The sequence below is a fragment of the Egretta garzetta genome, unplaced genomic scaffold (genome assembly GCF_000687185.1).
Source record: "Egretta garzetta isolate BGI_Z169 unplaced genomic scaffold, ASM68718v1 scaffold369, whole genome shotgun sequence".
Taxonomy (NCBI): domain Eukaryota; kingdom Metazoa; phylum Chordata; class Aves; order Pelecaniformes; family Ardeidae; genus Egretta; species Egretta garzetta.
The window spans coordinates 1947658-1965767 of NW_009260837.1; the positions used below are offsets into that span (position 1 = coordinate 1947658).

The 18110-nt window shown below is 36.1% G+C and overlaps 1 protein-coding gene across 2 annotated transcripts in view; it reads right to left on the reverse strand.

The window, feature by feature from the left end:
• KIF5B (kinesin family member 5B) overlaps positions 1–14095 on the reverse strand; it is a 29635-nt gene extending 15540 nt beyond the window's left edge. For both annotated transcript variants that reach the window (XM_035902417.1, XM_035902416.1), the window contains exons 1-13: positions 14088–14095; positions 12344–12417; positions 11780–11884; positions 11323–11371; positions 10941–10996; positions 10736–10823; positions 9028–9152; positions 7282–7386; positions 6705–6850; positions 4690–4838; positions 3191–3338; positions 1112–1157; positions 233–301 (exon numbers count right to left, since the gene is read on the reverse strand). In XM_035902417.1, the coding sequence (XP_035758310.1) occupies positions 233–301; positions 1112–1157; positions 3191–3338; positions 4690–4838; positions 6705–6850; positions 7282–7386; positions 9028–9152; positions 10736–10823; positions 10941–10996; positions 11323–11371; positions 11780–11884; positions 12344–12349 (1092 nt within the window). In that variant the 5' untranslated portion in view covers positions 12350–12417; positions 14088–14095. The remainder of the gene's footprint in view (positions 1–232; positions 302–1111; positions 1158–3190; positions 3339–4689; positions 4839–6704; positions 6851–7281; positions 7387–9027; positions 9153–10735; positions 10824–10940; positions 10997–11322; positions 11372–11779; positions 11885–12343; positions 12418–14087) is intronic.
• Between the last annotated feature and the right edge of the window lie 4015 nt (positions 14096–18110).

Below are 18110 nucleotides of genomic sequence, written 5' to 3' on the forward strand. Positions count from 1 at the left end.
GGATAGTTAAGGTTCAATTAAACTGGTTTAAGTTTAGTCATTAGTGCAGTGTAATTGGGGGGAATGAATAGGCACAGCATTTAGATAAGGCATAGAAAAAAAAAAACCATTGTACAGTAGTAGGCCACCATTCTATTCCTTGGTCATGAACTGTGACCTATTCAGAACATCTTAAATTTCTTTAAAGGAAAACCAAACAAAAATAGAATAAAGATGCAAGAGCAAAACTCACCTCTTCCTGATCCAACATTTGTGTTTTCAGTTTTTCTACTAGTTGGCTCTGCTGATTAATTTCTTCATCCTGCAGTTGAAGTAAGACTGTGTTCAATATACTGACAAATACCACTCAGGAAAAATAATCTAAGAGACAGTATGTGTTAGGCATCTAACTTTTCCATATTCGGAGACTATTATACAACTTAAATCAATAAAAGTAAAAAAAATAATCCTTTTGATTTCACTGGCTGATCCATTAGGCTCTTAACTTGGTGCGTATGTGCAAACACCATGCTTCAAAGACAAAACTCTTAGACCTGTGCTTCTGCAAGTCTTCTCCAAGTTGTTCTAACTTCAAGAAACAACTAAGATTTAATTAAAAGATTTTTTTCCTCTCCAAATGTAGTACTACTGCTTAAATTTAAAATTATGTTCAAGTAAAATATGTGTAACACGGCAAAAAAAACCCGCTGTCTTTGAATTACTCACTTTCCTGCTTTTTCATTATTTTCCTTGTTCTGGTACAGTATTATTCCAAACAATCAGCTAGGAACGTTCTAGACCCAGAAAGTAGAAATATCGTTCAGGATTCTCATTAACTTTTCCTTCCTAACTTTCATTTTTATCTTGTTTGCTATGTACTGATACTTCAGTTTTCAGCACATTTTTTAGTAGTTTCAGCAAAGGAGGGTGAGCAACTACAAAAGGATGCTCCCTTAACACCAGATAAGGTAATTTTGATTTCTCTTTATCAGAGCTTCAGAATTAGAGTAGGCACTCCCAGCAAATATTTAAGCAAGCTGTACTAACAAATGAAGGCTGGCAAATTAAATATTACATAGTGCAGTTCAAGATATATTTCCAAGAGGTTTTACATTAAATAAGAATGGCATACCTTGTCATCCAGTTGTTTGTATAGTTTGGCAATTTCTTCCTCACATTTTCTTCTCTCAGCATCAGTGAAGTTTCCAGTTACTCCAATTGAAGCATTGGAAGGGGCTGCCCAGGGACATCATTGAGTTCCCATCCCTGGAGGTATTTAAAAGATGGGTAGACGGGGTGCTTAGGGACATGGTTTAGTGGTGGACTTGGCAATGCTAAGTTAACAGTTGGATTTGATGATCTTAAGGTCTTTTCCAACCTAAACAATTCTATGATTCAAAACAGAAGTGATTAGAAATGAAGATACATAAGGACAGCAACTGGAAATGCACATGGAATATTGCAAGTTCTCAAAAAAGCCACTGAACACTATTCATGAGTCTGAAATTTTCAACAGGCTAGGGACTAAACTTCCAGCATCTTAACACTGTTAGCTGCCGAAGACTAACTAGACAAAGTGAACAGTTGCTAAAGGGGCAGATTTATTTAATTAAGTAAGATTAAACAGTACCTCCAACTTCCCAAGTCCTCAACCCATTTCCTTCTTGCCAGGTACACAAAGATTATTATTTTTTTCATGCTATATAGAATTATTTTCTCTAATATCTTGGCTATATGAAATTAACAATTTCATTATTAATAGGCATTTTCCCCATTTAATTAAGTTACATCACTGGCAACATGTGTATACAAATCATTTGAATGTAACAAGTATGGTCTGAAGTAACACACAGGCACTTCCTTTTTCATTATGGGCCATTACATTTCCCCCTTACCCTTCTCTCTCTGTGTAGCAACCGACCAAAAGTAAACCTTAAAAACAGATTTCTTACAGTAAATCAAGGTATCTTCAGTTTTGACAAACTGCTAACTTTGCATTGGAAAACCAACTGCCAATGTCTTTGCATAAAATATTTCAATTCTACGATCTTCATGGATAGTTAAGGTTCAATTAAACTGGTTTAAGTTTAGTCATTAGTGCAGTGTAATTGGGGGGAATGAATAGGCACAGCATTTAGATAAGGCATAGAAAAAAAAAAACCATTGTACAGTAGTAGGCCACCATTCTATTCCTTGGTCATGAACTGTGACCTATTCAGAACATCTTAAATTTCTTTAAAGGAAAACCAAACAAAAATAGAATAAAGATGCAAGAGCAAAACTCACCTCTTCCTGATCCAACATTTGTGTTTTCAGTTTTTCTACTAGTTGGCTCTGCTGATTAATTTCTTCATCCTGCAGTTGAAGTAAGACTGTGTTCAATATACTGACAAATACCACTCAGGAAAAATAATCTAAGAGACAGTATGTGTTAGGCATCTAACTTTTCCATATTCGGAGACTATTATACAACTTAAATCAATAAAAGTAAAAAAAATAATCCTTTTGATTTCACTGGCTGATCCATTAGGCTCTTAACTTGGTGCGTATGTGCAAACACCATGCTTCAAAGACAAAACTCTTAGACCTGTGCTTCTTCAAGTCTTCTCCAAGTTGTTCTAACTTCAAGAAACAACTAAGATTTAATTAAAAGATTTTTTTCCTCTCCAAATGTAGTACTACTGCTTAAATTTAAAATTATGTTCAAGTAAAATATGTGTAACACGGCAAAAAAAACCCGCTGTCTTTGAATTACTCACTTTCCTGCTTTTTCATTATTTTCCTTGTTCTGGTACAGTATTATTCCAAACAATCAGCTAGGAACGTTCTAGACCCAGAAAGTAGAAATATCGTTCAAGATTCTCATTAACTTTTCCTTCCTAACTTTCATTTTTATCTTGTTTGCTATGTACTGATACTTCAGTTTTCAGCACATTTTTTAGTAGTTTCAGCAAAGGAGGGTGAGCAACTACAAAAGGATGCTCCCTTAACACCAGATAAGGTAATTTTGATTTCTCTTTATCAGAGCTTCAGAATTAGAGTAGGCACTCCCAGCAAATATTTAAGCAAGCTGTACTAACAAATGAAGGCTGGCAAATTAAATATTACATAGTGCAGTTCAAGATATATTTCCAAGAGGTTTTACATTAAATAAGAATGGCATACCTTGTCATCCAGTTGTTTGTATAGTTTGGCAATTTCTTCCTCACATTTTCTTCTCTCAGCATCAGTGAAGTTTCCAGTTACTCCAATTGTAGTAGCTGGTTTATCATTAATAACAGTAATATCCTTGTCCACTGCAAAAGCTTCTAAGTTGGCCTTCTCCTTGTCAAACTGTTCATCAACTGGTACAGTCTCCCCTTAAAGAAAAGAATATACTTAGTTTTATTTCACTCAGCCATGAAGTACCTTCCACATACTTAGCCTTGAGAAGTATTACATGCTCCCTACTAACAGTACTACCCTACAGTTAGTAAGCGATCAAGTTCGCATAATTACATGGTAAAAATATTACCACTAGATCATTCAAACTATTTCCTGCTTACCATAGAACATTGTATTTCACCCAATTATTCTGTTATGAACTACAAATCTCACATGAAACAGTGTCTTATAGAACGGCACGTAACTTACCCTGAAGACAGAAAATCTTTTCTTTTCCCTTGGCAGTCTGTTTTGCTAGGTAGCCATACTTACTTTTAAATTGCTTTGCTTCTAATTTAATACACTTGTTCAGCTACACTTTTATCCTTTTATGTTCATTAAGCCTTTTCTGAGGAGAACACATTACTAACTTCACATAGAAAAAATACCACACACTACTCAAGGCACTTCTCTGGTAAACTTAGCACCTTATGACAAAATATTTTATGCAGTCTTTGGATGGTATGGGCTCTTTCCAACACTGCAGTGTCTTGTGTCAATATTCCGGAAGAACATTTCAGGTGTGGCCTCATACCATCTCTGTAAGAGACTAAAAACCAACCAAACAAACAAAAAAAACCCCACACCAAACCACCACATCCCACTAAACTTACTTCATTGAGCCCATTTTTCTCAGATTTACACCAGAATGTGGTGCGGCTGTCTACAAGATTGCAAAATCATCTCCTCTAGCTGCCAAACTCCAGAATACATCTGTAAGACCTATGTTCCTCCTTTCCTGAATTTAGGGCTTCATATTTAGCTTGCATTTTGCCAGACACTTCAATAGATAAGAAGTCGATTATTCAGGAAGAAAAGATGGGCACACATTCTGTACTGTCAGCAATTTTGGATTTTGGGTGGGTTTTTTGCCTATTAACATGTTTGAGTTTTAAGTAAGATAAGATTTTGTGATACTGACTTGAATTAGAAAACCAAACCACAGGAAATTTTACTCATTTTCTGCATTTACAACTAATATAATTTTTTTTCTCCCCCCAAAATTTTTAGAATGTATGTAATTCTAGTTCTGTCATAAAATAAGTGTTGCAGAACCTCATGCCAATGTAATTCCAGACATTTTTGCCATTATGTGATTAGTAGAAGTTGTTCCAGTTGCAATGCAGTGAAAAATATGAAGTTCCAGTATCAGTTTATTATAGTAGCTTTAATATTACTACTACTGTCTTGCATAGTGCTCTTAGTTATTTTTGGTATCCCAAATACTAATTCAGTGTCTATCATCTTGCCTAAAGTTCGCAGAACAAAAATATAATTGCTTCTCACCATTCCGCCATCTGTTGAGTTCATTTTCTAGCCACTGTATGGTGTTACGCAGAGTCTTGTTTTTCTCTTTTTCCTTCTCATACTTTTTCTTCCATTGTTCTGCAGTGAGCTCCACATTGACGCAGACTGTGTTCTTAATGGTCTTTGCTCTACATAGAAAGAGCAAAAAGCTCCGAAACTTATTTTTTTAAAGTAAAGAATTGAAGGCTCTTAAATAAAATTTCTTCGTATCATTGGTGAAAGCGTAAACAATTCCAACCTCTTCCAAAAGCTTATTCCTACTCCCTGCCAAATTACTATTCTTTCAATTGGATTGAAACAACTGTTGATGGACAGAGCAATGCAATAGGCTTTGGGAAGGCTGAAAAATCTCAAGCTGGTTGAGTTGAAAAAATTCAGCTGCATACTTTCACCTGAAAGAATTCAAGTCAGGACAGTGCACAGCTTTGAACAAAGGGCAGCATTCAACACACCTAGCACACATTTCTCCAATGGAGACCACAGTACTTTGAGAGTGTAAATCATCAAGCGTATTTAAAAAACAGCCTATTTCAGCCTAAAAATCCAATTGTTGGATCTCCAGTAACCAAAAAGGTGCACAAGCATAAAGTTCAGATTGATTGTCTACATTCAGTCAGGTGAATCTCATCTATACACATTAGCTTTGGAGATGAAACTATAGGTACTAATAATATATCTCCATGAAATTAATGTATAGTTCTTACTTTAGTGCTGTACCTCACTTACCTCAGTAATTCTTCTGTAAAGTCTCCTACTACCAAACGCCACCCCCCATCCAAGATGCAAACAGGAAAAAAATGTTAATGGTAGTAGAAATTTCTCCCCCCATATTATGACTCCTATAAGCACCTTTCTGCAAAGTCTTTTTGGGACTGATTACTACCAAAAAGCACATGATTTCCTACTAAGCTATGTGATATTTATCTAGCCTTCAGTTACTGCAGCTGAGGGTTTCAGCTTAAATTTAACACCCCTAGAATGTTTAATTAATATATCAGACTAACTATGGTAGCCGAGATAGATGCGTACTCTATTAACTCCTGAAGAGGTCAAGAGCACAAGGCAGTGCAACTACAGAGCTATGGCTGGAAGACACTTCCCAATAGCTCATTCAAGAAATACTAAGAGGAAAGGAAAGGACCTCCTAAGATTCTAAAAGGAGACCAAAAAAACTCCACTGTTGCAGAATGCAGTCATTATTCCACACCCACTAACTACGCATATTCTGCCAGGTTTTTAAGAAGTTCTGAAGCCATCTAGTCTACTTTCCATAACAAAAATATCTGAAAAGACCAGCAGAAAACTATCTTGTTGAACTGAAGTAGAAGAGGTACGCTAACACAAAAGACTAGATGAACTAAGTCAAATGCTGACAGCTTTTGTAACATGCTCCAGTAAATGAAGTGATTAAATTTAGTGGTCAGGAAGTGGAGTATTATGATGAAGTATTAATAATAGAGTGGCAAAGAAGAGATACCTAACAAAATACCAAATTTGAAATAGGTACTTAAAAATTCAATTACAAATGACACAGGAATTTAAAAGCATTAACTGAAATGTTACTGGACTGTTACATACAGAAAACAGAGCAGAAGATGTAATTCAGCATGCTATCAAAGAAAGGCTGGCAGAGGACAGGCTCTCCCTGCACAGAAAGGCTTCAACTTAACAGGGGAAAACTCATTCCTCCCTCCTTCCACTTAAAAAAAAAAAAAAAGTATTAACTACCTTCCATGACTATACATTAAACTGCGTTTTGAACCAAACTATGCACTGTCTTCTTGGAAATACAGTCTTCAGGATCCTGCCCAGTTTATGGATTTTTAGAGAGATAAGATAGATCACAACACTTAGCCACACGTACAATGAAGAATTACAGAAAGTAAACATTCTAAATAGTTTGGTTTAGGAATCTTATGGAGTAGCTTATTTATTTCTCATTCTCCATTTATTTCCGAGCACAGTAAGAGCAAAATATTAAGTCCTTTACTCACCTTTGGCCAAACAGAAGAGTAGATTTAGTTTCAGATTCATTGTATGAAGACGGAGAACAGCAAATAACAATAGTGGTTCTGCAATTACCCCCTAGTGAATCTTGAAGGATTCTGGTCATTTTGCTATCACGATACGGAACATAAGTCTACCAAGAAAATGGTTAAACTAATCAGTCACATTTTTTCAGACACATTTAATTTGTTGAAATAAGAGCTATGCTTTTGCTAGGTATAACTTCATCAGAAAGACACTAAATTCTACTTTAAATCAGAAAACATGAGACAGAACATGCATGGGATGACATAAAATTGTACTTCTATGTTTGGTAACTTCTGGAGTACTAGAAAACTGTCAGTATGATGCTTAGGTCCCTCAACATTAAAAGTAATTTTATCAATCATCAGTGTCTATACAGTACAAGAAAAATGGCCATTTGCAATGCATTGATGCAACTGGATTAGTTTAAAAAGACTCCGTGTGTATCACCAAGATCAGTAAAGAATTTCTGCAAAGTATCATTTTCAGAGATGCAAGCCTTTAACCCTGAAGTATAAAAATACAAAAGAGGACACTTACACTGCTTTCAGCCAAAGCTGAGATGACATTTCCAAGAGCAGACAATGACTTGTTGATGTTCTTAGCCTCATCCAGCACAGCACCTTCTGCTCCAGTTTTACTAACCTATACAATATTTCAGTAAATTACTAAATGCATCTTCAAAAACCACCTTCCATATTTACTATAAAATTTGAGTAATTTTCCTGCTTTTAAGTCAGTCTCCCTGACTTTGAGGTCTTCCTAAGCAAGCTGGATTAGAATAAGCAAACTCCTCAGACTCCTTCCCTGATTCACCAATTTTTCATTAAAAACCTCAGTGTCTGAAGACATTCCCAATTTTTTAAACTGAAGTATTTTCCCTGCAAAGTATGCCTTTTCATAGAAAATAAACATACAGTTAAAAACTATCAAATAAACAACTTCCAAAGTTGTTTGAAGTTTGTAAAAAAATTTGAATTCCTTAAAGTAAAAGGAACTATGAATAATTTAAAATATCAAAGCAACCAAGAGTTAGAACTTTGTCTTAATAAGAGGTCTATATAGTTTGTCCAGAGGTCATCCTTAAAACAAAACAAAAAACCAACGATAATAACCAAAAAAACAAAGAAAATCCCACAACAACAAAACAATCAAAAATCAAATACACCACACACTAACACTCTCCCCCCACCCACCCCAACCCCAAATACAGCAGGGAGTCTATATTAGCAAGAATTTGCAGGAACAGATTTTAGAGGCTGAATGTGAACTACATGAGTGCTCTAGGAACTTCAGGAGATATCAACAGAAAATTCTACCCTGACACCATTCTATTTACCCTAAGGTAAAAGGGCTGAATTTGACTTATAGTTCTAGAACCCTCCCTTTACTATTCGTCTCACCAAGCTGTGATCATGACTACAGCTAAGCAATTCTATTTGCCTATGTTCAAACCCACCCCAGATAAGGCATCAAAAAATCTCATGTACTTCAAAAAGACTGGGAGAAGCACGACAGCAAAGTTTGAAACAGTGAAAAGAACAAAACTACAGAGAAAGGAGACCTGCAACCCAGCCTTTTTCTTTAACTTTATTCTCACTTTAATACTTCCTTCCATTCTCACTAAGAAAAAAAGACCACTACTAAGAAACACACTTCGGAATAAACACAGGATCAGAAACAACAATAAGGCCCTAGAACAATGACATGGAAAGACAACACCAAGTGGAAAGGACTGAAAAAGATGGGGATTACCCCAGAAGCAAATATGAAAAGAACATAAATCCAGCTCTCCAAAGGCTAAATTACAGTCTATAAGTGATACAGAATAAGCAAAATGGTACATACTTCCTTCCCTGCTTTAAGCCACTAACACAGGAAAGCAGGCTGTCATTTTAAACAATGTTCATCAGAATTTCAAACTAAGAAACTTGGTACCACTAAGAAAATTCAGATACTTCACATCCATAAAATTCTTTTTATTCCAGTACCTGGCTACCCAAGACACCTGTACACTTTTTTGCGCTCTCTGATACAGAGACTGAACCCTAGCCTATTTCCCCACTATTCCATATTTACAAACCCTTACTGCAGAAATGCAGATCAGCTTGAAGAGGTAGTATCCAACAGCCAACTCACACTAGGATTCAGAAACCACATTTCAAAGTCAAAGTTAAAACACTTCAGAGATGACAACCGAACAATCAATATTACATTAATGTAAAATACTTGATTGTAAAGAAGAACTCAAGTTTTTTCAGAGCAGAAAAAGAAATTTAGAATTACCTTTTCGCTACCTGCCAAGTCCACAAGGTAAAGTTTTCCACTTAGTTTCTGTTCTGTTTGAGTATTCTCTTGTTTTACATTAATAAGAAAAATACTATGACTTCGGGAGCTGTGTTCATTCATATCTATAATCCAAAATATATAAATTGTCAAAAATATTTGTACAACCAAACTAACTTAACAAAACAATTATCTTCCCACAGTGAAGTGACAGATCTAAAGCTGATGAAACTGCATAGAGTAAACAAAACAGTATATCTTCCCACAGTACAGTGACAGATCTAAAGCTAATGAAACTGCATAGAGTAATCTCTCAATGACAATAAAACTAGAGGCAGCAAAACCAACAGTATCGTCTGAGTAACAAAGATCCAGTCTCCCTTGGGCTTCTATTAATACCACATAAGCTCACTGATAAGATTTGCTAGCCTGTCAACTATGGATTTCACACATTTAATTTACTGTATTAGAACAGAAAGCACATTTACGTTCTGACACCAGGACAGGTTTTGTTGTGGGTTTTTTTTTTTTGTAAATTTACAGATCATATTTTATCCTTTTGTGAAAATTTGAATTAGATGGCCATAACCTTTCACCTCTTTCTGGTTTAAATACCTACTGTTCCCTTTGCTGTGAAACATGCAGAGTAAACAAGACTTACTGAATTTAAAGAGTGACTTTAATTCATTAACAAAATTTAAGCTGACTGCAATCTGAATGAGAACATCTGCCTATTTCCTCTTCCTTTTAACCATAAATCCCCCAGAGGCCTAAAGGGACCAGCTTATTGATGCCACAGAAGCAGCTCAACATAGAATAATTTCCTTCTATCCAAATTTCTGCTATTTCTCCGTTACTTAGCCAGGTCCCTAACTTCTGAACCTTATTATCTAGGAGCAATGAAGTAGGAGTGCAGGACTGTCATTCCTTAAAAGGAACATCATATTTTTATTTTTGATCCTTAACCAAAGAAATAAGAAGAAAAATCTTTTACTTTTGCAATGACTGTATATTCTTTCTTTTCCTGAATAAAGAACTAGACACAGGAAGACCGCGAAACTCACCCTCAAACTGGATCTTAAAGACTTGTGACAGTCACTTCAGTTGCTAAGAATTGAAGTATTATTTTGCATGCACCTCATCTTTCCTTGTTGTCCTTTTTTTTTTTTCTTACCCCTCTGTCACTTCTTAATCCTGCTTCTTGTGGGAATTCGGAGACCTGCAACGTGGCTCCTTGCAACTCAGTTGCATGCCACAGGCCAAAAAGCCTGGGACATTGGGATGCTGCTTAAATCTGCACCATGTCCCAGTACATTTTCTCATCAGCTTTTCTTAGAATATGAAACAGAATGGCCAAAGCGTAGATGAGCCACAATGCCTTACTTATAAATTCATAGGTTAATGGAAACAAATGCCACAAACTTGGGGTTTTGCACAATTCCTAACACACAACTACACCTTTTTCTCCAACCACTCTGAGCTCCTCACTGATCACTTCCCCTCTCCTTTCAATCCAAGTCTAAGTAACAACATCTAACAAGAAATGAATTGAAATGCTTTTTTCTGAAAGACATGCTGAACCCGCTTATGGTAGACCCTTTCAAAAACCCGAATTATTCAGTTCACTATTTTTGTCTTCCCTACTTTTTAAGGCATACCAGAAGCAAACTGATAAACCACTAAAAGGGGACAAAAAAATAATACTTACTTGTAACTGCTACATGTCGGTTTGATTTTCCTTCATCTATAGTATCCATAACTTCTTCTGGACTACATACAAAACGCTCTGTGCAACCCTTAGGAGCGGGGGGGGGGGGGGTGGAGGTGAGGCAAAAAACCACCACACAATATGCCAAAGTAAATGGCATGCACTAGAGGAGTGAAAGATTAAAATGTATCAGATTGATGCTCACCTTTACATAGGGAACTCTATTTTTGTCCTCATGAACAGAAAGATTGGTCTTTGAAACTGGAAAAGAAAAAGTTCTAAAGCTAAGGTATATATAATTTCTTTGCAAAATGAATGAGCCGTGTACAACGCGTGTCTGAGTCCTAGATGTTATTTCTCAGCAACACCTTATCAAAAACTTAACATACATGAAACAACCACTACCAAAGCTTTAATATTATTATATAGATTAGCTCCATGCTTTCTGTCCTTGATGTACCCTTATCATTTATAGGTTATCAGCACACTGCATCTTAGTATCATGAGAAGGGTTGGGATTTTTTTTTTTTTAATCTCTCTCTCCAGACCAATTTATTTTCTATGTTCAATATAAATAAAAGGCTTACCATCCAAAAGGTCCCTTATTTTATCCAAGTATATTTCAAAATATGACACCTAGAAGTGGGAAGGGGAATAAAGATACAGCATCAGAAAGCAAAAGTGCTTTGCTTTGTGATCAGAAGGATCCAGCATGATTATTACAACCTCCCACATAACACCACATCTAGCTCAAGTTCTTAAGGCTGAACTAAAATACACCTTTAAGAAGAAACTATTTTGATCAAAAGCTTCAAGCACTATCAGCACTGCCACAGGTTATCAGGGTAGCTACCATCAATGTTTAATGGAAACAAGATTAAAGTGTTAACGTAATTCTTCTTTAAGAGTCCGTTACTTCAGAAGTAACTCACGTTTAGATTCCCCAAGTTACAGGCATTTGAAACAAATACAGAACATCCATTTAACCATAGACTACTTCCAGTTTTAATGTAGATTAAATAAGTAACAATGAAAAAAGTTTACCTTAATATGAAACTCAAGATTCTCATCCATTGAGTAAATATAATTAAAAATATCTTGCACTATTCTTGGAATAATACCCATTCCATCTGGGTCATGAAGCTTCCCCTTATTAGAAAAAGATGCAATAAAATTAAACATTCATACCGAATCCAACATCACAAATAGCATCCAAAGGCAAAACAAACAGTTAACAGACAAATTAGTTTTAAAATGCTGACAGGTATGATGCAGTTATTTTATCTATAAAGGAAAGTCTTCACCATACATTTAGGCCCAGAATTTGCCAGGAGTGAAAAGAACAATGTCAGAAATCTCCCACACTACTAAACGTGAAAATGTACTTTTAACATTATTCTTGCGTTTCTCATCCTGCTACCAAGGGCTGAAAAAATACAGTAATTGCCATTCACAGTCCTAAAAAACCATTTTGGGTATCAAAATGTTGCAATGGAAAGAAAATTGCAAGATGAAAACAAGCAGACGTTATTTCTAGAAAGATAATATTATTGTGCTGAAAAGAGATGACAGTGACATTAAGAGAAAAATTATTTTAAGATTTCTTACTTCCATAGTGTGTGTCTTTCCAGATGATGTTTGCCCATAAGCAAATATGGTACCATTGTATCCCTCAAGTACATCTAAAGATTTCATTAAGGTTCATTTCCTTCGTCTAAAGGAAAGGCAAATTAAATAGAATGCAAGCAGGCAGTTCCTAAAATCTGCAGCAAGTTAAATCATTCAGTGTTTGGGAACTCTGTGCTAGAGTTGGGGGCAGGTAGAGTGTTCCTTTTAATGCATCAAGTCATCACTGACTGTGTTTAGAAGTTTACTGTATTAGAAGCACCTGTTCCTTCAACCAGAATAATCAGAACTTCAGAGTCAGGAACAAAAAAGAAATTGATAAAACGGCCAGGTTGAACAGATAGCCTTCGATAACTCAGAAGAAACCATCATACATGAGAACACCGTGATATTTTCTGCCTTCAGGAAAGTTTAATTGTCCAATTGTGAAGAGAATGGGCTATGCCTCAAGTTTCAAACATCTTACTCCTTGGCCATATGCATGTATTTCAGATTATGAATGAACCAACCCAAAGCTTTAGACTGAGGAGCAAGGGGCTAGTGGGTTGGTTTGTTTACAAGTCAGCTACTGTAGAATCACATTCTGCAAGCAAACTTTTTGTTTTCCAAAACCAAGCATGAGATACTCCAAATGGGGAAGTCTTTGCCACCCCATCACACACATAATCCATTTGCACCACCACTAGAGCTTGTTTGCCACATGACGTAGCACAGCCTAGAAATGCCACACAGCGAAACAGAGATCAGATTTTTAGATGGAGGAAAGAGGCAGTATTACAATTCTTAGTTAACTCCAATTTTTAAGGAACAAACTTCTGATCTAATCCTGATTACTATTTAACTCATTAAAGGGTTAAATAATTGCAGCAGCATGGATTTTCCACAGCAATTCACTTTTCGAATGATCAAAAAACCCCCTACATTTACACGATCTTCTCTTGTCACTAATAGTTCATATTTCAGGGGAAGCCTTTGTTTAAGTTGTTTTGAAAGTTGTGTCAATTAGAATTTATTACCTATCTCCTCAAGAAATTAATCAATTTCATTTTCAGGAAACTAGCTAATTGCTTATTACAACAACTTACTGCAGTATAACCTTCTTTGTGCTAAGACTTGATCTCCTGAAGTTACTAGGCCAACTCTGACAATTCAAGTTTGAAGAAACTGTACACCCTGACATGCATGGCGATAACCACACTTAAACTTTTAATTGTGAAGCTAAAAATCACATTCCAAAAATATTCCCCTTAAACTGTGTATTAAATAAACAAGCTTAGAAAAGATTACAGAGTACACATTATTTCACAAGTTTCCTTTCCTCTTATACTCCCCCAAAGAAACTAAAGCAATCGTAGGATGTTTTCACCAATAAATTTGAAAAAAAGAAAAAACAACAACAACAAAAAAAAAGAGAAACTATTCATAAGAGATACTTTGATTAATTTCTGACAAATTGTTTTAAACAATCTTTTGCAGAGAACTGCAAAAAACCCAAAACATGACAGGTAAATTATATCAAATGTTGCAATCAACTGAAACAGCAGGTTAAGCACTGATCTAATGTATCAGCTCAACTACAGGATGATTTTATACTGCTATGATCCATGTTGGCTTTTATTAAACATTCAGAAGGTAAAAGGAAGTAACAGAAGTATCTATTTTCAACACTGAAATCCACACAAATACGAGACTTTTCCTTGTGGTTAAAGCTGCTCTTCCGGCTTACCTTTGACAATCTTTTTAGCACAATCGTTGTATACTTGTTCCTGTGATGTGTTTGACTGGAATACATGGTCAAATATATATGGCTTGGACTGGAAAGAAAAAAGAAAAAAAAAAAAAGACAGACACAGAAGAAATATTAAAATAACCAGGTACTGGAAGTAGAACTGGAAGGTGTTTTGTTCATATAGTTTGGAAGTAGCCTATACTGTCTCAGCCCAATCTTTTGTTTTGTTTTAAGCAATTGAAGACTGTAGCAAAGAAATCAGCTTATATGGTGTTGCCTAAATTTTCACATGCTTGCCTACAAGTAAGGCCCTGAATTAAATAAATTTGCTTTCAAAGTGAAATCTAAATAGTTCTCCAAAACTGCTCTGCCACATGACCTCAATTTACTTGATTTACAAGGTACACCAATGCCTAAGACTGCACATCTGAGAACCCCTTATTCTCTTCTACTCTGGTAGCAGGTTTACGCTGGTAAACACAAATTATTAAAAACAGCTTAGGCCACATCATGCAGAATAGCTGTCTTGGTAGTATTTGTTAAAAACTTCAAACCAAAAAGAAACATTCAGAACACCAGCAGTCACCACAAGAACTCTCTCCATACATGATATCCTTAAAATAAAGCTCCATAAGCAGAAGGAAGGGAACCTTTTCACGGAAGACTCATTTTGGAAGATACTGTAAGAGGAAGCTCCAACACAGCTTTTTGAAAGGAATGTTGGATTTTTGCTTCGTTTTAAAGAAGAGCTTTTCATAACACAGTTCTAAGCAGCTGACAATCCATTAGGATATGAACTATTATGCTCATCCTATGAAGTTCCAATTTTTATAGCATTTTCAGAGCTTGATTTAGTAGGCAGCCAAGCAGATAGGCAAGGTTTACAAGGGACCTAGGTCAGTCACCATTGCTAAACTCACTGCAACTATTAAGTGCTCCATTTTGCCTAAATTTAATTCATCATCCTCCCCCAAGAGTATTTTCGAACTGCCTCCCTGGCAAAGAAACAAGTATAGCTTCCATCTTTCACCCACCCACCACATTCCCTTCCCCAGCCTGACCTTCCATTTGTCTTTTAATAACATCTAGCATAACCCCAAAGAAAGCTTTTTAGATTCAACACATATCTATCTGCTGAGAGGGCTTGAATTCAGGTGGATGAGCTCCCTTGTGGAAAAAATAATTACAGCATTCACTGTGTAAATACGCTCAGGAAACCACAAGACTCAGTAGGCAGAAACTATCCCTAAGGTGCTGAAGTTTGTCAGAACGCTTGTTTCACAGCAGGGAAATCACAAGCCTTCTCGATTACTCATTTTAGCTTCAAATGCACCTCAAATTTATATGTTCTACAGGTAGAATTGAGGCCATTACATGCACCAGAAGACAAACAACTAACAAGTTCAAGTAACCCTGAGCTAAGAAAACGAAGACTGAGAACACATTACATAAAAAGGTAAGTCACTGTACAAAAGTAACAGCAGCTATATGTTTTCTTTCTCACTAGCAGCTGTAGTTTCAAGAAGCCTCCAACTCCACAAATATCAAATCAGCTACACTACACACTGCAAGTCGTCTACATCACAAAACATTAATCAGATCTGTTTCATGCTCTTTTGCATATTTGTATGCACTGAAATGCCACCATTTTGGAGGATCAAATTTAACACAATGGGAAAATATAGTGAGAAAAGTGATGAGTCCAACATCACCGCAAAAAAAAAAAAAAAAATCTGTGCAGCATTAGTAATTTGTGTGCTTGTACTTTTAAGATTTAAACTCTTCTCCAAGTTATAGCTCCAGAAAATAGAGAGCTGACAATTATTCCAATTAAATTTATTTTAGAAGAATTAGGGAAAGCTCCTGGATACGATCTTCTGACAGTCTATGCAGCAACTGTTAACAATACTCACAATTTCTCACAGATCCCAACATATCTGATCTTTGCTGTTCCCAATAGAACATGACAACTATGAGAACAGAAAAGTATATTAGAATGAAAATACTTTGCATAGCGTATGGGTTTGCATGTATACACGTACGTTACTGTGTATTTGTATACTACTACAGAATATTTCTGATGCTAAATAACAGATTATTTTTATTTACTTCAAAGAATTACAACAACAACATCATCGAGCCTAGTTTCCGGTACAGGAAGATACCTTGTTTACAAATAACTGTAGGCACAACCTGCACGAATCTGCAAGTATCCTGCAATCTACAGGTATTTGCTTGTAACAGGTTCTGAAAAAGCTTTCCTTCTCTAAATTTTTAAGCAGTGTTTAGAGCAGGGTTGGTTTTGGTTGTTTTTTTTTAATTCTTCTGCCAAGCAAAGGCTGACTGAATTGAACTGTTCTCCATCTATGTTAAAGGAAAATTGTGTTTACTAATTTGAGAGTAATCCATAGACACAGAATGCTTTTAGACTATCTACACTCCAACTGCCATTCAAATGCCTTCATAGAGAACAGAGCCAAATTACAGTATCTCATGTAATTACAGGCTCTTTTGTTTTACAAAATGTTAACATAAAGAATAGCAGGTATGATGAATGCTGTGAACCAGTAAGAACAGAAAACCAAGTTGCAAGGACACTTGGACAGTATTGCCTTTAATTGACCTTGTTTATTTATACAGTGGAAGCTACTAGGCACATGACAAATTCAAATTTCCCTCAAGTTAACAACTGCTACCAACATACCCACAGAATTTAATAATTCTGACCAAAAAAATCCTTGTGAGGGGTCCTGTTTACACCACTTGTCACTTCCCCATTCCTTGCTGGTGGGAAGTGGAATAGTTGTTCACATGTCCTCAGTATTGTATGTTCCTAGACGAAGCCACAATACAGCTTCAAAGCACTCAAAAATCCAATTACATACTTCCCTCCCCTCCCAGGTTGAAGTACTCTTATCACACCTATGAAAACCCACATTAGAGGCATGCCCCTGCTCCATCATTACTGAAACAATACCCAACCAAGCAGGTTCCAGGATAATTATGTTTTAAGAATACAAGTTACTCCCGCCCATATGGTTTCACATCTTTGAACACGGCAATGCTATGTCTTATCACTTCTCTTTACAGTCTACTTTCTGCTGTAAACAAAGCTAAAACAGTATTACACAGATTACCCTGCCCTAGAAAGCCTCCTCATTACCTTTAAGAGATTAATCAAGAAAGATTAAAGTGCCAGATATTTTTTCTATACCAGATGCCTCTTCTTCCTCAAGTAGTAAACAATCAGGTATTATGATGGAACCAAAACCACAAAAGGTCCAAGCAACATTACCACATGGTGTCCATAACAGCAGTAGTAGCAGTGTCACTACCACAATATGATGCTGCTTTGACACACTCCAGAATTTTTCACCGAATGTTACTCAAATCCTAATAAAAATTTAAGACATAGACCTATAAGCAATACAAAATATCAAGCAAACAAGCAGAGCTTCTGACTTCCTCTCTCCAAACAGAGAGAATTCAACATCTACATCACCCCTTGCCTAGCATTTGTTCTGTCAGTAGTTGCTTGTGCTGAAGGGATGCGGTCCCACAGCAAAAACTTCGCATGCGCTCTCACAGCCCTCAAAAATGTACATCTGCCAACATGACTTAGGAGTAATTAAACTGAATCTTAAGAAAGGGTTTATGTTTAAGTACACAGTTCCGCAGTTACCAGTTATCCTTACATAAAAGGGTGCCCAGCCTACCTACATTACAGAAGATTTGGAGCACCCATGAGAGTCCATTCTTCAGAAAAATTAGTTTTTCTCAGTACCTTCAATGAGGACTACACAAAAGACTGATTACAATTAGACTGAAATCTTACTTTAAAAGCCCTAGAAATACTTAAGGTTATCTCCACAGAAATAACCTACATTTTCTTCATTTTCCCATTGTAACTTTCTGTAAACTACAGAATCGGTTACTCGTAACTCGATTACTACCTTAGTTCACCTTATTTCCTGTGCATTAGCATCTGAAGCAAAGTCACTAGTGAAAATTGACTTGAAA